The sequence below is a fragment of the Salvelinus fontinalis genome, unplaced genomic scaffold (genome assembly GCF_029448725.1).
Source record: "Salvelinus fontinalis isolate EN_2023a unplaced genomic scaffold, ASM2944872v1 scaffold_0002, whole genome shotgun sequence".
NCBI classification, from domain to species: Eukaryota; Metazoa; Chordata; class Actinopteri; order Salmoniformes; family Salmonidae; genus Salvelinus; species Salvelinus fontinalis.
This window is the reverse complement of record NW_026600211.1, coordinates 825,153-849,368: the sequence shown is the minus strand read 5'-3', so window position 1 is coordinate 849,368 and position 24,216 is coordinate 825,153. Positions and strand designations below refer to the sequence as shown.

The 24,216-nt window shown below is 46.7% G+C and overlaps 1 protein-coding gene across 1 annotated transcript; it reads right to left on the bottom strand.

Moving 5' to 3' along the window:
• Window positions 1–432: 432 nt before the first annotated feature.
• Window positions 433–23,312, bottom strand: LOC129841836 (histone-lysine N-methyltransferase SETDB1-B-like). Its single transcript, XM_055910146.1, has 25 exons — window positions 23,208–23,312; window positions 22,046–22,249; window positions 21,689–21,858; window positions 21,501–21,544; window positions 13,969–14,074; window positions 13,640–13,813; window positions 13,349–13,553; window positions 13,177–13,250; window positions 12,357–12,547; window positions 11,980–12,109; window positions 11,639–11,792; window positions 11,340–11,483; window positions 10,824–11,160; window positions 10,431–10,692; window positions 9,843–9,933; window positions 9,577–9,693; window positions 9,319–9,488; window positions 5,213–5,470; window positions 4,895–5,056; window positions 4,190–4,362; window positions 3,939–3,958; window positions 3,631–3,770; window positions 1,883–2,136; window positions 1,112–1,200; window positions 433–946 (listed from the first exon to the last, which is right to left on the bottom strand). The coding sequence occupies exons 1-25, from the start codon at window positions 23,222–23,224 to the stop codon at window positions 829–831; spliced, it is 3,804 nt and encodes a 1,267-aa protein (XP_055766121.1). The 5' UTR covers window positions 23,225–23,312; the 3' UTR covers window positions 433–828.
• Window positions 23,313–24,216: the final 904 nt, after the last annotated feature.

Sequence of the window (24,216 nt, the reverse complement as noted above, 5' to 3'; positions counted from 1 at the left end):
TCACACCAGATACTGACTGGTTCTGATCCATACCCCTCCCTTTTGTTTTTTAGGTATCTGTGACCAAACAATGCATATCTGTATTCCCAGTGACGTGAAATCATTCATTATGGCCTAATGAATTTATTTCAATTAACTGATTCTTATATGAACTGTAACTCAGTAGAATCTTTGAAATTGTTGCGTTCATATTTTTGCTCAGTGTATATGTATGAAGACCCAAGTCCATAGGGGCTCATCTACAGACACTGAGTCCAACATCACTAACAGGCTACTCCAGTGTCTATGAAAGACTGACTCCAGTGTCTATGAAAGTGGCTTCCTGCTTTCCTGAGGGAAACACTACTACAGCTGTCATGAGCCCAAATGATATCTAGGCCTGAGGTACACTGAAATCCTTCTGTATTAAACATCATTAAAAACTATGTGGAATGTGTGGAAAACAGGATTTTATTCAGTTGTGAGAAGAGCAGTTTGGTCTGAATTCACAGACAGTCAAATACAACTGGGCATACAGACAACTGGGCATACAGACAAAACAGTAAAGAATTACAAAACGTCAGCAATAGGCAGCCAAACAATTCAGAAAAAAAGATAGAGGGGGAGGAACAAAAAAGAAACGTGGACAGAGACTCTTGTGGGTGCAGGTGTCCCATCTACTCTAATGACATAGTAAGGGAGGTTAGCATAGTGTGTCCTTACAGCAGGCTTCTTCTACACACAGAGAGGAGATGGAGTTAGACAGGTCTTTTCCAGCAGAACTCCCTCTGCACTCCGAGATAAGATGAAGAAATAGAGGGATGAGATGGAGGTATAGAGGGTGGTCTCTTATAGCAGTCTTCCTCTGCACTCTGTTGAGCCACAGCAGCACAGTAGCTCCTTTCCCTCCACACTGCCAACCTCGTAGTTATAGTCCCATGTCAACTCTGTCCCCGCCCTGATACGCCTGCACACACACACACACACACACACACACATATTAGTGGATGACTCGGTGGTCAACATTCCAAGTGCTCAGCACAAAACCACATTTCAAATAATACATGTTTGTTTATCAGAGTAACAGGGTTCTACCAAGTCTATGTAACCATGTGTAATACAGAACACTGACTTGCTGGCGAAGAAGGCTACCCAGGGGAAACGCAGATCGTGTGTGTCTACAAACACATTCTGGACAAACAGGTTGGCACTGCAGCTGTGCTGGAAGGGGGAGAGATGAGAGGGAAGAGAGGAGAGAGCTTCATTCCCTTTGTCAAAATGCATATTGTCTCCATTGCAACTGGAATGTTGCGCGCTGATGACGCATGCCTTCTGTTGCTGTTTGATGCCAGCGTTCAAATCAACTGGGAACTCGGAAATCTCTGACTTCAGTGAGTTCAAGATAAATGGGAACTGGAGAAAAAACTAGCTCCAACTCTGAAAATTTGTGTGGAATGGTCATCCAACACGGAATTCCAACTCGGGTCTTTCCGATCTGAAGTTCACAGACGTCATGATTTGACCTTGTATTTTTACGAGTTCCCAGGTGTCTTGAAAGCAGCACAAGATGCTGCAGCAGCAGCTCTTCTGCTGTCTGACAGATTTTCCACTAAAAGACTCTGTATCTGTATGCTGTACGCGTGTGATAAATAAGATGCATAACCAATATACTGTACACACGAGCCAATTTCATTCCACTAAATTATGCAATAAGCATGACCAGTTAACTGTATTTCCATCAACAGTATTTCCATCAATGAATAGGCAAAAACTTCGCACTGGGATATTTTCTATTGGCCGGAGGTAATTTTATTTATCGGCTTTTTTATGCATTTATTTTTAAATCAGACAAAAGCCAGCTATTACCGGCTAATAGAAAGTGACACACACGTATCACACTCACGTTGAGGTAGCGTCCCAGGTTGCCCTCCAGCTTGGCGTCGATGATGTAGCAGGACTCCTCCCCATCGAAGAACTGCCGCGTGTTTTTAGGTCCACTGTCTCCCCCGTCCCCACCCTTACCATGTGCCCCTCCGTGGCCCCCCGGGCCTCCCCCTGGCCCCATCCCAGCCCCTCCAGTCTTCACCATCAGGCCATGGGAGTTCTTCAGAGCAATGCCTCGCGTGGACTTCACAGCCACCTGCCTCTTCACCGCACCTGAGACAGGAGGCAAGGAGAGGGAGGAGAGGAGGATGAAGGGGAGAAGAGAAAGGGTCAATTCAGGGAGAAGCACCACATGAACAGGTCTGGTAATACCTGATAAAACACAGAGATCTATGAAGCCACAGCCCCAACTTCCCCCTCTCCTCACCTGTTTTCCCCTCCCCCCATTCTTCTTCTTCCCTCCTGCCCCCTCAACCCCTACCTCTCCCCCTTCTCCCATTCTTCCTCCCTACTCCAATTTCCTCCTAAACCGGTGCACGTTTTCCTCCGCCTTCCTCCGCCTTCCTCTTCTCTCCCTACCTCCCCCATCCTCTCCCTACCTCCCCCATCTTCTCCCTGTGTGCATTTCCCTTCTGTCTTCCACTTCTCCCCCTACCTCCCGCATCCTCTCCTCTCCCTACCTCCCCCATCTTCTCCCCGTGTGCATTTCCCTTCTGCCTTCCTCTTCTCCCCCTACCTCCCCCATCCTCTCCTCTCCCTACCTCCCCCATCTTCTCCCCGTGTGCATTTCCCTTCTGCCTTCCTCTTCTCCCCCTACCTCCCCCATCCTCTCCTCTCCCTACCTCCCCCATCTTCTCCCCGTGTGCATTTCCCTTCTGCCTTCCTCTTCTCCCCCTACCTCCCCCATCCTCTCCTCTCCCTACCTCCCCCATCCTCTCCTCTCCCTACCTCCCCCATCTTCTCCCCGTGTGCATTTCCCTTCTGCCTTCCTCTTCTTCCCCTACCTCCCCCATCCTCTCCTCTCCCTACCTCCCCCATCCTCTCCTCTCCCTACCTCCCCCATCCTCTCCCCGTGTGCATTTCCCTTCTGCCTTCCTCTTCTCCCCCTACCTCCCCCATCCTCTCCTCTCCCTACCTCCCCCATCTTCTCCCCGTGTGCATTTCCCTTCTGCCTTCCTCTTCTCCCCCTACCTCCCCCATCCTCTCCTCTCCCTACCTCCCCCATCTTCTCCCCGTGTGCATTTCCCTTCTGCCTTCCTCTTCTCCCCCTACCTCCCCCATCCTCTCCTCTCCCTACCTCCCCCATCTTCTCCCCGTGTGCATTTCCCTTCTGCCTTCCTCTTCTCCCCCTACCTCCCCCATCCTCTCCTCTCCCTACCTCCCCCATCCTCTCCTCTCCCTACCTCCCCCATCTTCTCCCCGTGTGCATTTCCCTTCTGCCTTCCTCTTCTTCCCCTACCTCCCCCATCCTCTCCTCTCCCTACCTCCCCCATCCTCTCCTCTCCCTACCTCCCCCATCCTCTCCCCGTGTGCATTTCCCTTCTGCCTTCCTCTTCTCCCCCTACCTCCCCCATCCTCTCCTCTCCCTACCTCCCCCATCTTCTCCCCGTGTGCATTTCCCTTCTGCCTTCCTCTTCTCCCCCTACCTCCCCCATCCTCTTCGCCCCCTACCTCCCCCATCTTCTCCCCGTGTGCATTTCCCTTCTGCCTTCCTCTTCTCCCCCATCCTCTCCTCTCCCTACCTCCCCCATCCTCTCCTCTCCCTACCTCCCCCATCTTCACCCTGTGTGCGTTTCTCTCTCTCCTTGTTGTCGTCAGATCCAGAGCTGATGGTCTGGACGTCATCACTGTCCGACAGCGTCATCACATCCTGCCTCTTCCCTCCCTCCGTCTTCACTGATTGTTGACTGCGGAGGGCGCAAAAACACACACTTACAGACTCACTCAACCTTATCGACCGTTATTCATATGGCACATTTTACCAAGTACATTTGATATTGTGCAACACAGGCCTAAAAGGGCCAAGCCAGAGTTAAATAGGTTGAAAATACATTTCACAATCATTCATTATGTACCTTTTCTGGTCTCCAGGCTCCTGGAACACAGGAGAAGGTGTATCAATATCCAACCAGAGCACCGGAACACAAATCACTCATTAATAAACATGAGAAGGAATCAATCATTACATGAGAGGGTGTCCAATCAGAACACCAGGAAATGAAAGCAAGAGATCGAGGCTGATCAATTTCTCCTAATATATGTAATAGGATCTACACAAAATAGCTGAGATGGATATGGGCTACTCACCCCCCCCCACCTCCCTTACCTTCTTCTCTATCTTCAGTCCCTCCATCTTAACGGTGGCCTGGGAGGTAGAGGGTTGGTTGGTGAGCCAGGACGCTACTTTACTCTTCCCACTCTCCTCTGGCATGGGGGGCGGCTTCCTGTCCTCCTTTCCCCCCACTGACACACTCATCCCATCCTTACTGTCCTGGCTCCCTGGATGGGGGAGGGCAGATCAAATAAATATCATTTTACATCACGCTGCTACATGTAAAAAGGTTCAATGCAGCCGTTTTTCTCAATATCAAATATATCTGGGAACAATTAAGTATCTTACTGTGATTGTTGTCCATTAAAATAGTCGAAAATTGAATAAAAGTTTCTAGAAAATTGCAATTTCTCAAGCATGAATCTTGCTAGGACTGTCTGGGAGTATTTGTATTTGTGTATTTATTAAGGATCCCCAGTTGATCCTGGCAAGTGGGGAGGGGGAAACAGATAACTAGCTGTTTATGGCAGAGATGTTTGGAACTCTTTCTTATTAACTCATTTACAGCCTGGTGATGTCATCAGGCAGGACAAAACACCATCCCACCACAACAGGCTGACATTTCAGGTTGTCTTTTCAAATAGCTCTTACACCAACCTCAGTGTGGAAATATATATATCACATTTGACTGCACTGGGCCTTAACTTCCTACTGCAGGCCCAGCGTGACAACTGAGGGTTCAGTAAAGTGCACACACACCTTCCTTGACGCCCTTGGCCTGGCGACGGGTGGTGTAGCTCCTCCACACAGAGCTGGAGCTGTAGTAGGGGTCCTTTACAAACGTGTCGTCTGAACTTTTGTCGTTGTTCGACTCTTCATCACTATCCCCATCCTTAGAGGAGTCGCCACCAGCACCCCGCGCTGATGGAGAGAAGGAAGTCGTAAAACGGCAAAAGGTGTCATTTCAAACTCTATGAGTCCTAAATGGCACCATAATCCCTATATAGTGCACTACTTTGGCTCTGGTCAAAAGTAACAGCCAGACTCTTTCTAGACTACTAAACTGTGACCCCTCACCTTTGCCAGCAGGGTTGGCAGCATTGGTTCTCTGGGGGGGTTTGGGAAGGGTCTTGTTCTGCAAAGCCAGGGAGGACGAGGGGGGGTTCTTCAGCCTGGACATGTCCACCCCACTCCCGTCACTGTCTGAACAGTGGGCCTCACTCTCATACCCTTCCTTGAAGTTCTCCACACTCTCTATGTGGTCCAGGTTAGCAAAGTACTCATCACCCATCTCCAGACCCTCCTTGTCCGCAAAGTCATCTGTCAGAATCTTACCTGGGAGGGAGGGAGAGGGATAAGAGAGTGAGGGAGGGGAGAGAGAAGAGAGGGAGGGAGAGAGGAGAGAGAAGAGAGGGAGAGACAAAACCATACGAAAACACTAGACACTATGGAACACAAAGGTTTTACTATCTCATCCTGGAATATACAAGGAATATACAAGAACAGGAACCCAGACTACAAATAAAGTGGAAATACAGACATTGTAATCTTCAAGAAAAATGGTATAGAGGAGACAAACCCGCTGGTTGCCCAGAGAGCTGGTAGTCCCATCCACTGAACTACCAGGTGTGGAACAGGAAAGACCCTCAGGGGAATGCTAACTTGGTATAGTGCTGAGCTAACGCACTCTCTTAAATTAGTCAAAAGAGGAACAATTTACACCTGGCCAGACATTAATAAGGAAATGATCCCAACAGAGACAAATGTCCTCATGTGTACTACCGTACCTATATCCCCCAATAGAATCCTCATATTTTAACGATGAGAGCTTCTCCATCCTAGAGGGGGAGATCAACCATTTCTAGGCCCAGGGACATGTACTAGTCTGTTGTGACCTAAATGCCAGAACTGGACAGGAACCTGACACTCAGTACACAGGGGGACAAACACCTACCTGGAGGTGACAGTATTCCCTCCCAAATATGCCCCCCTAGACACAACTATGACAAAACAACCAACAAAAAGGTGTCACAACTCCTGCAGCTCTGTCACATGCTGGGTCTGTACATAGTCAATGGTAGGCTTCGAGGAGACTCATACGGTAGATACACCTACAGCTCATCCCTTGGCAGTAGTACTGTAGACTACTTTATCACTGACCTCAACCCAAAGTCTCTCAGAGCATTCTGTCCACTGACACCCCTATTAGATCACAAGCAAAATCACAGTATACTTGAACAGAGCAAAACTCAATCATGAGGCATCAACGCCAAAGGAACTGCACAATATTACGAAATGCTATAGAAAAGTGGAGTGTCGACACCTACTAAACAACAACCAATTCAATCCCTTTTAGACAACTTCCTGGACAAAACATTTAACTGTAACAGTAGAAAGCCGAAACAGTATATTTGACCGTTCAGCTTCCCTATGAAATCTAAAAATCTCAAGCAGACAACCAAAGAAATTTAAAGCAATGACAAATGGTTTGCTGAAGAACGCAAAAACCTAAGAAAGAAATTGAGAAACCTGTCCAACCAAAAACATAGCGACCTAGAAAACCTGAGTCTACGCCTTCACTATTGTGAATCACCAAAACAATACAGAAAACCTGAGTCTACGCCTTCACTATGGTGAATCACCAAAACAATAAAGAAAACCTGAGTCTACGCCTTCACTATGGTGAATCACCAAAACAATACAGAAAAAGGAACAGCACGTCAGAAATCAGATCAATGTAATTGAAGAATCCATAGAATCTAACCACTTCTGGGAACACTGGAACACAAAAACAAACACCACAAAGCATCATCTATCCACAAGGCAGATGTACGGATCAACCACTTCTCCAATCTTTTTGTCCCTATAACAAAGAACAAACAGCAAAAACAGGATCAATCACAGATCTTAGAGTCAGCTATTAAAGACTACCAGAACTCACTGGATTCTCCAATTACATGGAATGAACTACGGGACAAAATAAAACCCCTCCAACTCAAAAAGGCATGTGGTGTTGATGGTATCCTAAATGAAATGATAAAATATACAGACCACGAATTTCAAGTGTCTCTACTTAAACTCTTTAACATCATCCACAGCTCTGGCATCTTCCCCAATATTTGGAACCAAGGACTGATCACCCCAATCCACAAAAGTGGAGACAAATTCACCCCAATAACTATTGTGGGATACGCGTTAACAGCAACCTTGTGAAAATCCTCAGCAATATCATTGACAGCAGACTCGTACATTTCTTCAATGAAAACAATGTACTGAGCAAACGTAAAATAGGCTTTTTACCAAATTACTGTGCGACAGACCACGTATTCACCCTGCACACACTAACCAAAACTCATGCAATGTTGATTTCAAAAAGGTTTTTGTCTCAATTTGGCATAAGGGTCTGCTATACAAATTGATGGCAAGCAGTGTTGGGGGAAAGAAAACATACAACATTATCAAATCCATGTACACAAACAAGTGTACAGTTAATATTGGCAAAGAATACACACACATTTCTTTCCACAGGGCCATGGAGTGAGACAGGGATGAAGCTTGAGCCCCACCCTCTTCAACATATATATCAACGAATTGGCGCGGGCAGTCTGCAGCACCCGGCCTTACCCTACTAGAATCTGACCTGGGCCCTGACAGTAAATCTCAGTAATACAAAAACGTTGTTCCAAAAAAAGTCCAGATGCCAAGAACACACAGACAAACTCCACCTAGACACCGTAGCTCTAGCACACAATAAAACTATACATACCTCGGCCTAAACATCAGCACCACAGGTAACTTCCACAAAGCTGTGAACGAACTGAGAGACAAGGCAAGAAGTGCCTTCAACGGCATCAAAAGGAACATAAAATTCGACATCCCAATTAGGATCTGGCTAAAAATACTTGAAGAATCAGTCATAGAGTCCATCGCCCTTTATGGTTGTGAAGTCTAGGGTCCGCTCACCAACCAAGAATTCACAAAATGGGACAAACACCAAATTGAGACTCATCCAAATAATGCATGCAGAAGCGAAATTATGCCGATACCCGCTAATGATCAAAATCCAGAAAAGAGCCATTAAATTCTACAACCAGCTAAAAGGAAGCGATTCCCAAACCTTCCATAACAAAGCCATCACTTACAGGGATATTAACTTAGACAAGAGTCCCCTAAGAAAGCTGGTTTTCGGGCTCTGTTCACAAACCCCCAGGACAACAACACGATCAGACCCAACCAAATCATGAGAAAACAAAAAGATAATTACTTGACACATTGGAAATAATTAACAAAAAAACAGAGCAAACTAGAATGCTATTTGGCCCTAAACAGACTGTACACATTGGCAGAAAACCTGGCCACTGTGACTGACCAAAGATTAAGGAAAGCTTTGACTATGTACAGACTCAGTGAGCATAGCCTTGCTATTGAGAGAGAGCGCCATAGGCAAACCTGGCTCTCAAGAGAAGACAGGCTATGTACACACTGAGATGCACTTCCTAACCTCCTGCCAAATGTATGACCATATGAGAGACACATATTTCCCCTCAGATTACACAGACCCACAAAGTATTTGAAAACAAATCAAATGTGGATAAACTCCTGTATTTATTAGGTGAAATACCACAGTGAGACACCACAGCAACAAGATTTGTAACCTGTTGCCACAAGAAAAGGGCAACCAGTGAAAAACAAACATCATTGTAAATACAAGCCATATTTATATTATACAGTTATAACACTGTAGATAGCCATAATATGATATTTAAAATGTCTCTAATCCTCTGAACCTGTAATGTTTACTGCTAATTGTTGATTGTTTATTTTACTTTTGTGTATTATCTATTTCACTTGCTTTGGCAATGTAAACATGTTTCCCATGCCATTAAAGCTCTGAATTGAATTGAAATGTGAGGAGAGGAGAGCGAGAGAGAAGAGAAGAAAGGAAGTAAAGGAAATAGGGCAAGACTTTCTACGTTGGTATTCATTCATCTGTAGGCATTTAAACAATTATATACACTGACAAGGAGCCATGTGCTGTTATGAATGCTTATGACAAGTCTTATTATGCAGTGCACTTCCTACATGTAATGCAATGTGAATCCCGGTACATACTGTTATCCATGTGTAACGCCTGCTATAACACCGTTCTGTCCCCTCCTCCACCACACCACCTAGTGACGTACCTGCGTAGATACAGACGAAGGATCCCTTGGCCACGTCGTCCAGACAGCGGATGCCCCAGCCTTTGTTCTGGGTCTTAAAGAGCTGCAGCCTCACCTGCAGACCGTGCTGCACCAGACGGTTAGTACACATCTGACTGCAGCACTTACAACGCTTATTACACTCATAAATCCTGAGAGAGGGAATGACGGAGGGGGAGAGATTAGTAAGAGGAATGTCTGTGTTTGTGGCTGTGTGTCTTGTTTGTGTGCGTCTCTCACCCGGTGGGCAAACACTCCTCCAGTCTCTTTTGTGTGTATCCAGCTGTGTGGTTGATCTGTGCTCCAGGGGTACAGGCTGTGGCCTGCAGGGTCAGTTGGTGACACGAACACTTGGACCTGCACAACACACACAATCCCCATTTCAACACTTTCAATTGACTAAATGAGTTAATCCCTGATTTAACAATTGGACAGGTGAAATCTAAGACAGAGCCCAGATGAGGGAGTCACAGGAAGGTCAGAAGGTCAAGAGTCACAGTACTGACTTGTCCCTGCAGCCGTCGGCACAGTCACAGCCCACCAGGAACTCTGGACTGGTGTTAATGAACACTCCATCTTCAGGGATACGCTCCTTACCTGGGAACACACAGACATCCATCAGTCACTGACGTCTTCAGGAATTCTTCACCATAGAATCAGAACTAATGTTCCAGTTTTATGACTTCATCTCAACTGACTCCCTATTCCAGGTAGCCTAGTGGTTAGAGCGTTGGGCCAGTAACCTAAAGGTTGCTAGATCGAATCCCTGAGCTGACAAGGTAAAAATCTGTCGTTCTGCTCGAGCAAGGCAGTTTACCTACTGTTCCCCGAAGACGTGGATGTTGATTATGGCAGCCCCCTTGCACCTCTCTGATTCAGAGGGGTGGGTTAAATGTGGAAGACACATTTCAGTTGAATGGATTCAGTTGTACAACTGACTAGATATCCCTCTTTCCTTACGTGTTGTGTAGCTAGTGCACCCCCATTGGCCCGTACTATACAGGAAGACCTAGCGAACTGATGGGTAATCATTTGATTGAGGCCTCTATAGGAACTCAAGGCCTATATACTGGTTGAGAAATCCTTCTCCTCACTGTAGGCCACGTCGGGGGGCGGTGTGATGTCGATCTCGTTGACGCAGGACAGGGGAATGTCCTCGCGGCCGTTGGTGATGTCTCGAATGTAGTAGTAAGGCTTCTGGGGCTGGAAGCGCCGGTCGACCAGGACATAGGGGTCCAAGCAGAACATCTCCAGGAAGATGAAGTCACAGCACGTCTGGAACAGGTAGCGCTGGATCTCCGCCATGCTGCGCAGACACAGCCCACAAGGAGACTTGTAGATCACATGGAACGACATCTGACGGGGGGGTTGGGGAGAGATGGGGGGGGTGAAAGATAGTAAATACCAAAATCTGCCCCCTCTATAATAATCAAAATCCTGCTTCCTGAGAGATAAAATACATCTCAAAGCTCTTGTTCTGTATTTACCTTGCGGTTGACTCTCCGTCGCCCCGTCATGCGTCTGAATTCGTACAGTAGAGGGGTGAGCAGGGGGTTCCTGCCCCGGTGCATATCTGGTCTGGAGGGCCGGATACGGTTGAGACAAGCAGGCTGGCAGGTGTGAGGCAGGTAGAAGATGCGGTCTGTGGGGGCGCGGTACGAGGGCTCGTGGGGAATCCGGTCGTTACTGAAGGTGTATGGGGTCACTGCAGGTGCGGGGGCGGTGGGAGGGGCTTGGGGAGGAGGGGGCAGAGACTGCTGCTGGTGTTGGATAGGCTGTAGGGACGTGAGAGTCTGGATGTTGCCAGTCTGAAGGACATACATTCTGGAGGGGGGGTGCGAGAGTGAAGTAGAGTTACGAATAGATTCCTATAAAACTGCATATTTGTGAGTGTGGCTCTTTAGTAAGAAATTATGTTCAATAGCAGTAGGAGAAGGTAACTAATTAATGCAGATTTGATGATTTTTATTATGATCATACATTTCCTGTCCTCTCTCTCTCACCTGGATGAGTTTCCAGGAGAACCAGTTGAAGGTTGGGGCTGCATGGCTTTAGGGGCGTGGCTATTACTGGCCAATCCAGTGCGAGAGCCTCCTGGCGTGGGAATGTATGGAGAAGTACTCTTCTTAGCCATCTGATACTTAGGACTGTTGAGGGTGGGGGAGAGAGAGGAACAGGAGGGAAGAAGGGGGGGGGATCAGGGAGAAAAGGGGTAAATATAGCAGCGAGAGGGGAGAGAGGATGTCCATTTTCAAGGAATGTCACAAGATTTACACTGTGTGTCTGTGTGTGTCATACTCACTCTGTTCGTGCAAGCTGATTAGGCTGGGAGGGTGTAGGAGGGATGGAGGAGGGTGGGGAGAGGGGATGGGGGGATTTAGTGGGGGTCCCGCCGGGGGTTGTGGTGTTCCCCCCACTGTGATACTGGACCACAGGGCCCTTGGTCCTCAATGCTCCTACAGAGAGAGAGAAAATGGTTAACGACATCACAATGAAGTTATCCAATGAAGGACAGGTCAAGGTTCCGTCATGTACAGTATAATATGTGATCCCGCTGGGTTATATTAAAGATGGATTGATTGGTTAAGTGATTGGTTTGTTTGTTGATATATTAATTGATTGATTGACTAGAGTGAGTGTTACCCATGCTGGGGCGTGTCCTCTGCTGGCCAGCCATCTTCTTCTCCTGGGTGTTGGCACAGTTGGTCTTCAGGTTGAACATGGGCTCCAGCCTGGTTGAACCACGGTAGATCCACTCACTACGCTTGTCATCCTGAAGGAGAAAAAAATAATCATACAAATGGATTACCACAGAGATCACTTTTCAGTCATTTAATTGCTTTATCTTATCTACCTTATTTTCATATTTTGTTGAGTGTCAAGTCTGCAGAAGTAGTGTAAAAACGTGATTCAAAACCAGAAACTAAACTATCCCTGTTTATAACATATGATGCGACCGTTAAATCAGACTATAAATAACAAAGTTCGCTGGTAATCAAATCCTAGTGATGTCATCATACCAGGAAGAGGATCTTGACGAGGCTGCCGTCCACCTCCTCCACTCTGCTCCTCCACCACGTCCCCTCCCACTCTGTCTTGATGACCTGGCCTGCCTTCAGCAGCACCATGGGCCTGTTGGGGTATGACGTTATATACTCCTCTATGAAGTCTTTACACGATGCATCCTCTATGTCCTCCCATGTACGCTTCACTGGGGGAGAAAAAGAGGGGAGATGGTGAGAGAAGACAATGGGGGAGAGGCAGAGGAGAGAGATGGTGAGAGAAGACAATGGGGGAGAGGCAGAGGAGAGAGATGGTGAGAGAAGACAATGGGGGAGAGGCAGAGGAGAGAGATGGTGAGAGAAGACAATGGGGGAGAGGCAGAGGAGAGAGATGGTGAGAGAAGACAATGGGGGAGAGGCAGAGGAGAGAGATGGTGAGAGAAGACAATGGGGGAGAGGCAGAGGAGAGAGATGGTGAGAGAAGACAATGGGGGAGAGGCAGAGGAGAGAGATGGTGAGAGAAGACAATGGGGGAGAGGCAGAGGAGAGAGATGGTGAGAGAAGACAATGGGGGAGAGGCAGAGGAGAGAGATGGTGAGAGAAGACAATGGGGGAGAGGCAGAGGAGAGAGATGGTGAGAGAAGACAATGGGGGAGAGGCAGAGGAGAGAGATGGTGAGAGAAGACAATGGGGGAGAGGCAGAGGCAGAGAGGAGAGATGGTGAGTGAAGATGTGAAGAGGGTAAGCTGAGGTCACATCACAAAACCAGATTGATAGGAGAAAAGAGAGCATTATGAAAGGAAAGAGAGGACATGAAGACAGAAAGGAGGGTTCTTACTTGGTCTGCAGACAGGGTAGAGCTCAGGCAGGGTCACGTAGGAGGCATAACCGTCGTCAAAGAAGATCAGGAACCTGAAACACACATAGACAACAGTTGAAACAGCTTCACAACCCTTCACCAAACACACAGAGGATATTTGAAACATGCTCACACACACACAGCTTCTCACCTCATGCGGTTCTTGTTGTTGGGCATCTCTGCCACGATGCCAGCGTAGAGCCAGACCTGGTTGCCGTCCTTGTACTTGGCGACCACCCTGGCTCCCACGTACAGCCTCTCCAGGGTGGGGTGATAGTGAAACGCTATGTGGTTCCCAGACAGTAGACTCTTCCCCTTGTTCTCAAACTTCACCTTGTACTTACTGTAACCATTACCTACAAACACACACATTCAATGTCAAACTACTTCACCATGTGCATAGGTGTGTGTGTGTGGAGAGGTGTGTGTATGCGTGTCTCACCGACAGGGTTGATGGCGATGAGCATTCCGCTGTGCCAGGTCTTGGTGCGTTTCTTTCCCAGAAGACTCATCTCCAGTCTGATTTCATCATCCTTCAGGGAGGGGTTAGGCTGGGTGGGTGTGTTCCTGGGCGTGGCCTGGGACACAAACACTGCTGGCATGGGCACTGGGCCACCTACACAAAATAAAAAACGCATGTGAACATTTGTGCAGTATGTACACACACAAAGACACTGCCATCATGGGCAATACTGAAGAGAGAACGCCACCTAGTAACCCGGAGGTATACATCAATCGCAGACATATAGAATTGCACATTGGTGCCATTACCTGGCTGTTGTATAGCAGGCCCGGAAGAAGAGTTCTTGTTGACTGTCTGGGCCAGCTTCAACACCTGCTGGGAGGAACGCTGGAGAGCTGCCGACGCCTCCTTAAACTACAGGACACACGTACGCACAAACACAACACATACATATGGATATTGTTCAAACACAACACATACATATGGATATTGTTCAAACTTCTTTCTGAATTTCAACTACCACCAGTGTATGTATGTATGTATGTATGGGCAGGAGAGAGAGAGACAGCGAAGGGAGAGAGAGAGAGAGAGACAGCGAAGGGAGAGAGAGAGAGAGAGAGACAGCGAAGGGAGAGAGAGAGAGAGAGAGACAGCGAAGGGAGAGAGAGAGAGAGAGAGACAGCGAAGGGAGAGAGAGAGAGAGAGAGACAGCGAAGGGAGAGAGAGAGAGAGAGAGACAGCGAAGGGAGAGAGAGAGAGAGAGAGACAGCGAAGGGAGAGAGAGAGAGAGAGAGACAGCGAAGGGAGAGAGAGAGAGAGAGAGAGAGAGAGAGACAGCGAAGGGAGAGAGAGAGAGAGAGAGACAGCGAAGGGAGAGAGAGAGAGAGAGAGACAGCGAAGGGAGAGAGAGAGAGAGAGAGACAGCGAAGGGAGAGAGAGAGAGAGAGAGACAGCGAAGGGAGAGAGAGAGAGAGAGAGACAGCGAAGGGAGAGAGAGAGAGAGAGACAGCGAAGGGAGAGAGAGAGAGAGAGAGACAGCGAAGGGAGAGAGAGAGAGAGAGAGACAGCGAAGGGAGAGAGAGAGAGAGAGACAGCGAAGGGAGAGAGAGAGAGAGAGAGAGACAGCGAAGGGAGAGAGAGAGAGAGAGAGAGACAGCGAAGGGAGAGAGAGAGAGAGAGAGACAGCGAAGGGAGAGAGAGAGAGAGAGACAGACAGCGAAGGGAGAGAGAGAGAGAGACAGCGAAGGGAGAGAGAGAGAGAGACAGCGAAGGGAGAGAGAGAGAGAGACAGCGAAGGGAGAGAGAGAGAGAGACAGCGAAGGGAGAGAGAGAGAGAGACAGCGAAGGGAGAGAGAGAGAGAGACAGCGAAGGGAGAGAGAGAGAGAGACAGCGAAGGGAGAGAGAGAGAGAGACAGCGAAGGGAGAGAGAGAGAGAGACAGCGAAGGGAGAGAGAGAGAGAGACAGCGAAGGGAGAGAGAGAGAGAGACAGCGAAGGGAGAGAGAGAGAGAGACAGCGAAGGGAGAGAGAGAGAGAGACAGCGAAGGGAGAGAGAGAGAGAGACAGCGAAGGGAGAGAGAGAGAGAGACAGCGAAGGGAGAGAGAGAGAGAGACAGCGAAGGGAGAGAGAGAGAGAGATATGTACATATTATATGTATATAATATGTACACTGTATATATATATATGACATTTGTAATGTCTTTATTGTTTTGAAACTTCTGTATGTGTAATGTTTACTGTTAATTTGTATTGTTTGTTTCACTTTTGTGTATTGTCTACCTCACTTGCTTTGGCAATGTTAACACATGTTTCCCATGGCAATAAAGCCCCTTGAATTGAATTGAGAGAGAGAGAGACAGCGAAGGGAGAGAGAGAGAGAGACAGCGAAGGGAGAGAGAGAGAGAGACAGCGAAGGGAGAGAGAGAGAGAGACAGCGAAGGGAGAGAGAGAGAGAGACAGCGAAGGGAGAGAGAGAGAGAGACAGCGAAGGGAGAGAGAGAGAGAGACAGCGAAGGGAGAGAGAGAGAGAGACAGCGAAGGGAGAGAGAGAGAGAGACAGCGAAGGGAGAGAGAGAGAGAGACAGCAAAGGGAGAGAGAGAGAGAGACAGCAAAGGGAGAGAGAGAGAGAGACAGCAAAGGGAGAGAGAGAGAGACAGCGAAGGGAGAGAGAGAGAGAGAGACAGCGAAGGGAGAGAGAGAGAGAGAGACAGCGAAGGGAGAGAGAGAGAGAGAGACAGCGAAGGGAGAGAGAGAGAGAGAGACAGCGAAGGGAGAGAGAGAGAGAGACAGCGAAGGGAGAGAGAGAGAGACAGCGAAGGGAGAGAGAGAGAGACAGCGAAGGGAGAGAGAGAGAGACAGCGAAGGGAGAGAGAGAGAGACAGCGAAGGGAGAGAGAGAGAGACAGCGAAGGGAGAGAGAGAGAGAGACAGCGAAGGGAGAGAGAGAGAGACAGCGAAGGGAGAGAGAGAGAGAGACAGCGAAGGGAGAGAGAGAGAGAGAGACAGCGAAGGGAGAGAGAGAGAGAGACAGCGAAGGGAGAGAGAGAGACAGCGAAGGGAGAGAGAGAGAGAGACAGCGAAGGGAGAGAGAGAGAGAGACAGCGAAGGGAGAGAGAGAGAGACAGCGAAGGGAGAGAGAGAGACAGCGAAGGGAGAGAGAGAGAGACAGCAAAGGGAGAGAGAGAGAGACAGTGATTTTTTTTGCAGACATGTTGCTGTGCGTTTTGTTGCTGTGCGTTTTTTTGCCAACCTTACTTTCCTAGCTGACAACTTTACGTTTTTTTTCTTTTTACTTTTTAATTACCGTTTATATTTTTAGTTTTTCCATCACAACTTTTTTCCCTCATTTAACTTTTTCACTCCGGGCGCTTTATCTGGACATGGTTCGTCAGCACCTTCAACAGCCGAAGCTAAGTAGTAACATTAACATGATGTCTTCTAATTGCAGTCGCTGTACTCATAATATACAGGAGAACGATCGCCTTACGGCGAGGATAGCTGTGCTGCAAGCCCAGCTTCAGACGCAATCGTTAGGCTCTGACAAAATGAAAACCCTAGTCATTGGCGACTCCATTACCCGCAGTATTAGACTTAAAACGAATCACCCAGCGATCATACACTGTTTACCAGGGGGCAGGGCTACCGACGTTAAGGCTAATCTGAAGATGGTGCTGGCTAAAGCTAAAACTGGCGAGTGTAGAGAGTATAGAGATATTGTTATCCACGTCGGCAACAACGATGTTAGGATGAAACAGTCAGAGGTCACCAAGCGCAACATAGCTTCAGCGTGTAAATCAGCTAGAAAGATGTGTCGGCATCGAGTAATTGTCTCTGGCCCCCTCCCAGTTAGGGGGAGTGATGAGCTCTACAGCAGAGTCTCACAACTCAATCGCTGGTTGAAAACTGTTTTCTGCCCTTCCCAAAAGATAGAATTTGTAGATAATTGGCCCTCTTTCTGGGACTCACCCACAAACAGGACCAAGCCTGACCTGCTGAGGAGTGACAGACTCCATCCTAGCTGGAGGGGTGCTCTCATCTTATCTACCAACATAGACAGGGCTCTAACTCCACAATGAAATAGGGTGCAGGCCAGGCAGCAGGCTGTTAGCCAACCTGCCAGCTTAGTGGAGTCTGCCACTAGCATAGTCAGTGTAGTCAGCTCAGCCATCCCCATTGAGACTGTGTCTGTGCCTCGACCTAGGTTGGGCAAAACTAAACATGGCGGTGTTCGCCTTAGCAATCTCATTAGGATAAAGACCTCCTCCATTCCTGCCATTATTGAAAGAAATCGTGATACCTCACATCTCAAAATAGGGCTACTTAATGTTAGATCCCTCACTTCAAAGGCAGTTATAGTCAACGAACTAATCACTGATCACAATCTTGATGTGATTGGCCTGACAAACATGGCTTGAGCCTGATGAATTTACTGTGTTAAATGAGGCCTCACCTCCTGGTTACACTAGTAACCATATCCCCCGTGTATCCCGCAAAGGCGGAGGTGTTGCTAACATTTACGATAGCAAATTTCAATTTACAACAAAAAAAAATGACGATTTCGTCTTTTGAGCTTCTAGTCATGAAATCTATGCAGCCTACTCAATCACTTTTTATAGCTACTGTTTACAGGCCTCCTGGGACATATACAGCGTTCCTCTCTGAGTTCCCTGAATTCCTATCGGACCTTGTAGTCATAGCAGATAATATTCTAATTTTTGGTGATTTTAATATTCATATGGAAAAGTCCACAGACCCACTCCAAAAGTCTTTCGGAGCCATCATCGACTCAGTGGGTTTTGTCCAACATGTCGCTGGACCTACTTACTGCCACAGTCATACTCTGGACCTAGTTTTGTCCCATGGAATAAATGTTGTAGATCTTAATGTTTTTCCTCATAATCCTGGACTATCGGACCACCATTTTATTACGTTTGAAATCGCAACAAATAATCTGCTCAGACTCCAACCAAGGAGCATCAAAAGTCGTGCTATAAATTCTCAGACAACACAAAAATTCCTTGATGCCCTTCCAGACTCCTTCTGCCTACCCAAGGACGTCGGAGGACAATAATCAGTTAACCACCTAACTGAGGAACTCAATTTAACCTTGCGCAATACCCTAGATGCAGTTGCACCCCTAAAAACGAAAAACATTTGTCATAAGAAACTAGCTCCCTGGTATCCAGAAAATACCCGAGCTCTGAAGCAAGCTTCCAGAAAATTGGAACAGAAATGGCGCCACACCAAACTGGAAGTCTTCCGACTAGCTTGGAAAGACAGTACCGTGCAGTATCGAAGAGCCCTCACTGCTGCTCGATCATCCTACTTTTCCAACTTAATTGAGGAAAATCCAAAATTTATTTTTGATACTGTTGCAAAGCTAACTAAAAAGCAGCATTCCCCAAGAGAGGATGGCTTTCACTTCAGCAGTAATAAATTCATGAACTTCTTTGAGGAAAAGATCATGATCATTAGAAAGCAAATTATGGACTCCTCTTTAAATCTGCGTATTCCTCCAGGGCTTAGCTGTCCTGGATCTGCACAGCTCTACCAGGGCCTGGGTTCGGGAGAGACACTTAAGTGTTTTAGTACTATATCTCTTGACACAATGATGAAAATAATCATGGCCTCTAAACCTTCAAGCTGCATACTGGATCCTATTCCTACTAAACTACTGAAAGAGCTGCTTCCTGTGCATGGCCCTCCTATGTTGAACATAATAAACGGCTCTCTATCCACCGGATGTGTACCAAACTCACTAAAAGTGGCAGTAATAAAGCCTCTCTTGAAAAAGCCAAACCTTGACCCGGAAAATATAAATAACTATCGGCCTATATCGAATCTTCCATTCCTCTCAAAATTTTTAGAAAAAGCTGTTGCGCAGCAACTCACTGCCTTCCTGAAGACAAACAATGTATACGAAATGCTTCATTCTGGGTTTAGACCCCATCATAGCACTGAGACTGCACTTGTGAAGGTGGTAAATGACCTTTTAATGGCGTCAGACCGAGGCTCTGCATCTGTCCTCGTGCTACTAGACCTTAGTGCTGCCTTTGACACCATCGATCACCACATTCTTTTGGAGAGACTGGAAACCCAAATTGGTCTACACGGACAAGTTCTGGCCTGGTTTAGATCTTATCTGTCGGAAAGATATCAGTTTGTCTCTGTGAATGGTTTGTCCTCTGACAAATCAACTGTACATTTCGGTGTTCCTCAAGGTTCCGTTTTAGGACCACTATTGTTTTCACTATATATTTTACCTCTTGGGGATGTTATTCGAAAACATAATGTTAACTTTCACTGCTATGCGGATGACACACAGCTGTACATTTCAATGAAACATGGTGAAGCCCCAAAATTGCCCTCGCTAGAAGCCTGTGTTTCAGACATAAGGAAGTGGATGGCTGAAAACGTTCTACTTTTAAACTCGGACAAAACAGAGATGCTTGTTCTAGGTCCCAAGAAACAAAGAGATCTTCTGTTAATGACAATTAATCTGACAATTAATCTTGATGGTTGTAAAGTCGTCTCAAATAAAACTGTGAAAGACCTCGGCGTTACTCTTGACCCTGATCTCTCTTTTGACGAACATATCAAGACTACGTAACATTGCAAAAATCAGAAATTTTCTGTCCAAAAATGATGCAGAAAAATTTATCCATGCATTTGTTACTTCTAGGTTAGACTACTGCAATGCTCTACTTTCCGGCTACCCGGATAAAGCACTAAATAAACTTCAGTTAGTGCTAAATACGGCTGCTAGAATCCTGACTAGAACCAAGAAATTTGATCATATTACTCCAGTGCTAGCTTCCCTACACTGGCTTCCTGTTAAGGCAAGGGCTGATTTCAAGGTTTTACTGTTAACCTACAAAGCGTTACATGGGCTTGCTCCTACCCATCTTCCGAGTTGGTCCTGCCGTACATACCTACACGTGCGCTACGGTCACAAGACGCGGGCCTCCTAATTGTCCCTAGAATTTCTAAGCAAACAGCTGGAGGCAGGGCTTTCTCCTATAGATCTCCATTTTTATGGAATGGTCTGCCTACCCATGTGAGAGACGCAGACTCGGTCTCAACCTTTAAGTTTTTACTGAAGACTTATCTCTTCAGTAGGTCATATGATTGATTGTAGTCTGGCCCAGGAGTGTGAAGGTGAATGGAAAGGCTCTGGAGCAACGAACCGCCCTTGCTGTTTCTGCCTGGTCGGTTCCCCTCCACTGGGATTCTCTACCTCTAACCCTATTACAGGGGCTGAGTCACTGGCTTACTGGTGCTCTTTCATGCCGTCCCTAGGAGGGGTGCGTCACTTGAGTGGGTTGAGTTACTGACGTGATCTTCCTGTCTGGGTTGGTGCCCCCCCTTGGTTTGTGCTGTGGTGGAGATCTTTGTGGGCTATACTCAGCCTTGTCTCAGGATTGTAAGTTGGTGGTTGAAGATATCCCTCTAGTGGTGCGGGGGCTGTGCTTTGGCAAAGTGGGTGGGGTTATATCCTTCCTGTTTGGCCCTGTCTGGGGGTATCATCGGATGTGGCCACAGTGTCTCCTGACCCCTCCTGTCTCAGCCTCCAGTGTTTATGCTGCAGTAGTTTGTGTCGGGGGGCTAGGGCCAGTTGGTTATATCTGGAGTACTTCTCCTGTCTTATCCAGTGTCCTGTGTGAATTTAAGTATGCTCTATCTAATTCTCTCCTTCTCTCTTTCTTTCTCTCGGAGGACCTGAGCCCTAGGACCATACGTCAGGACTACTGGGCATGATGACTCCTTGCTGTCCCCAGTCCACCTGGCCTTGCTGCTGTTCCAGTTTCAACTGTTCTGCCTGCGGTTATGGAACCCCTACCTGTCCCAGACCTGCTGTTTTCAACTCTTAATGATCGGCTATGAAAAGCCAACTGACATTTATTCCTGATTATTATTTGACCATGCTTGTCATTTATGAACATTTTGAACATCTTGGCCATGTTCTGTTATAATCTCCACCCGGCACAGCCAGAAGAGGACTGGCCACCCCTCATAGCCTGGTTCCTCTCTAGGTTTCTTCCTAGGTTTTGGCCTTTCTAGGGAGTTTTTCCTAGCCACCGTGCTTCTACACCTGCATTGCTTGCTGTTTGGGGTTTTAGGCTGGGTTTCTGTACAGCACTTCGAGATATTAGCTGATGTACGAAGGGCTATATAAAATAAACTTGATTGATTGATTGAAGGGAGAGAGAGAGAGACAGCGAAGGGAGAGAGACAAGCTTGAACACCGGCTGAGAGGAACACTGGAAATCTGCAGATAACAGGGTCAATTAATACACATTCAATTAACACGAGTGTGTGTGACTAATTATTTGTTCTCACCATTGCATCCTGGACAGGTATCCCAGGTTTCTTGGGTGGAACCACTGAGAGGAAAGAGGTCAGAGAAGAGAGAAAAGAAACCAGGTTAGACATTCACTCATGTGTCTTATCCTGGAGCTGCCCCTCTGGAAAGGTTTCCTTTGGTAAACATATTGTTTAGCTCACTGGGAGTAAGTGTCAGTACGTACGTAAGCCCACAGCGATGACATCATCATCGTCATCATCATCGTCAATTTCTATGACATCAGAGGACTGAACCCCTCCCACTCCACCCTCATCCTCTGAAGAGCTCTCCTTGTAGACCAGACCCATTTTACTGTAGGTGGACTTCACCAGAGCCTCACACTCCACTATGGACCTGAAACACACACACAATGGAGAGAATCACACAGACGTTAACACACACACACACCAGTCCTATTTTACAGTATGCCGGGCCTCACATTCTTCTATAGACCTGACACACACACCCTAAAGTTTTCCACTCTACTATGGACCTGAGAAAGAAACAAACAAAACATCATCCCCCCCACACACACACTCACTGGTTGGCATTGTTGAAGAGTTTGTCCACCACCTCCTCTTCCTTCTCTTTCTGCTCCACCCATTCTTTGAGCTCAGCCAGCTGGGCCTTCCTCTGGCAGACTGCCTCGCTCCTCTCCACCTCCTCCTCAATCCACTTACTCAGCTCCTCCAGAGACACACCCAGCTCCTCCTCCAGACCAGAGTCCCAGCCCTCCACCTCCATCCTGGCGGGAGACAGGCGTGAGAGATGGAACGGGGGTCAGGCAGAGAGAACGATGGAGAGACCGGGGTTGAGACATACAGGGAGGGAGAGTAAGAAAGCAACGGGAGTAGAGTAGAAGGGGAGGAGGCAGATAGAGAAAGGACGGAGTGAAGATGAGGGAAAGAAAGCGAGAGAGATTTTATAGAGTTGGCTAAGATTACAATGTTACTGATCAAGCTAGTGTTAGCCAACTAGCTAGCAAGCCAACTACACGGTATTCCGAACCTTGTTTTAGTTTCAGGGCCGATTAAACACGTTGGGACTAAAACTCACCTATACAATCTGTTTAAAATATCACCTTATGTAGTTTATATTGTAACGAAGTTAATGCATTGTTTTGAAATGAGGGACCACTGTGCAGGGACATCGACAGTGTTCGTGGTAGTTGTAGTCTTGAAGATTCTAAAATAAAACGTATTTAACTAATCTTAGAAGATCCAAATAAACATTTGAAACTCGTTATTTGGAATGAAAGCTATTGTAATCAAAAACCTTTTACACCATTTGTATATCATACTAACATAGGGGGAAAAGCCATTTAGTGAACAATTTAAACTACAACTACCAAACGTCACATCGGCAAAAGGTTAGCACACATCGGTGCGCAGAGAAGACACGTTTGGCAGTGAGAAATATTGAAATATAGCTTTAAATGAAATGAAAAAGTGTTTTTGTGCACGTAATCACAGTGGATCTTCATTTATCGGACAAGTTGAGTTTATTCAAACAATCTTGCCAACTCGAAAGTTACGTCGCTAGTAAGCTAATGTATTGAGGCAGATTAGCTAGCTATGCTAACAAGCGGTTCAGTCTTTTGTAGTTGCCTTCTCTAAATCTATATCTGCTTACCGTATAATGCATCTGCAACTAAAAACTGTTTATGAATCGAGACAATTTTTATTGGAAATTAATGAACTCACCCATCATTATTGTCCATTTATCCAGTCATTCAGCTAGAAAGCTACAGACCACTCACAATACCCCGCATACAACTTCTTCTTCCTGTGGCTTTCCGGCAGACTAGACGCTGTGTTGCGAATTGCTGCCCTTAGCAGGTCGGAATGCGGATTGCACATTTTGATCAAAAAAGGGGAATGGGGTAAAATTTAAATTGCAACATCAAACCCTACTATACACTATCCCCAAAAACCATCAGCCCATCCCACTATTTTGGCCCTAATCGACCCTATAGCATTGCAGGCTGTCACCCTGGTCGGATGGAACCCTTCTCTCAAAACTTCCTGTAGACCTTCTGCACTAAAATCTCTCACACACAAATATTTGCTGCTGCAACTACCATCTACCTTTTGTGATTTCCACTCCATCAGTGCAGTTGATCACCATGGCTATTTCGCTATAAATACAACCTTTCTAAAAACGAATCTTCTCTGGCTCTCTCTTCAGGCCTACTCACTGGTGGCCTCCCAGTCGAATCACTCACCATTGGGCTATCCTCTACTCTCTTCACTGCCTCAGCATAAGAAACTTTCTGCCCCACTTGAACTCTGGCAATCTCAAAATGACATGAAATCATCGACCATCCTCTGACCAGCTCCTTATGCTCAAGCCATGAATTGACCCTTTCCATTCTCAGAAGTTGCAGCTTTCAAAGACTTGGCCTCTATTGCTTGACCTGTCATTATATTATATTGCTAGTTTGTTTTTTGCTCTTCAAGTGCTTTGAGACTCTATGGAAGGCGCTATAGAAATGTAATCAATTATTATTATTATAACCTAGACTGCATATTGTAAAAACATCACAAATAAACAGACATTCAAGTATGCTTTTTATTGTCATGCAATTTTCTCTCATGGCTTAGCTATTTGTTTTAATGGAAAGCAGATGTGAATATGACAGTGGCTGATTAGGAATACAAAACCTAAAATGGTGGTCAATCCTATGTTTATCTGACTGGTCCTTGACATGCT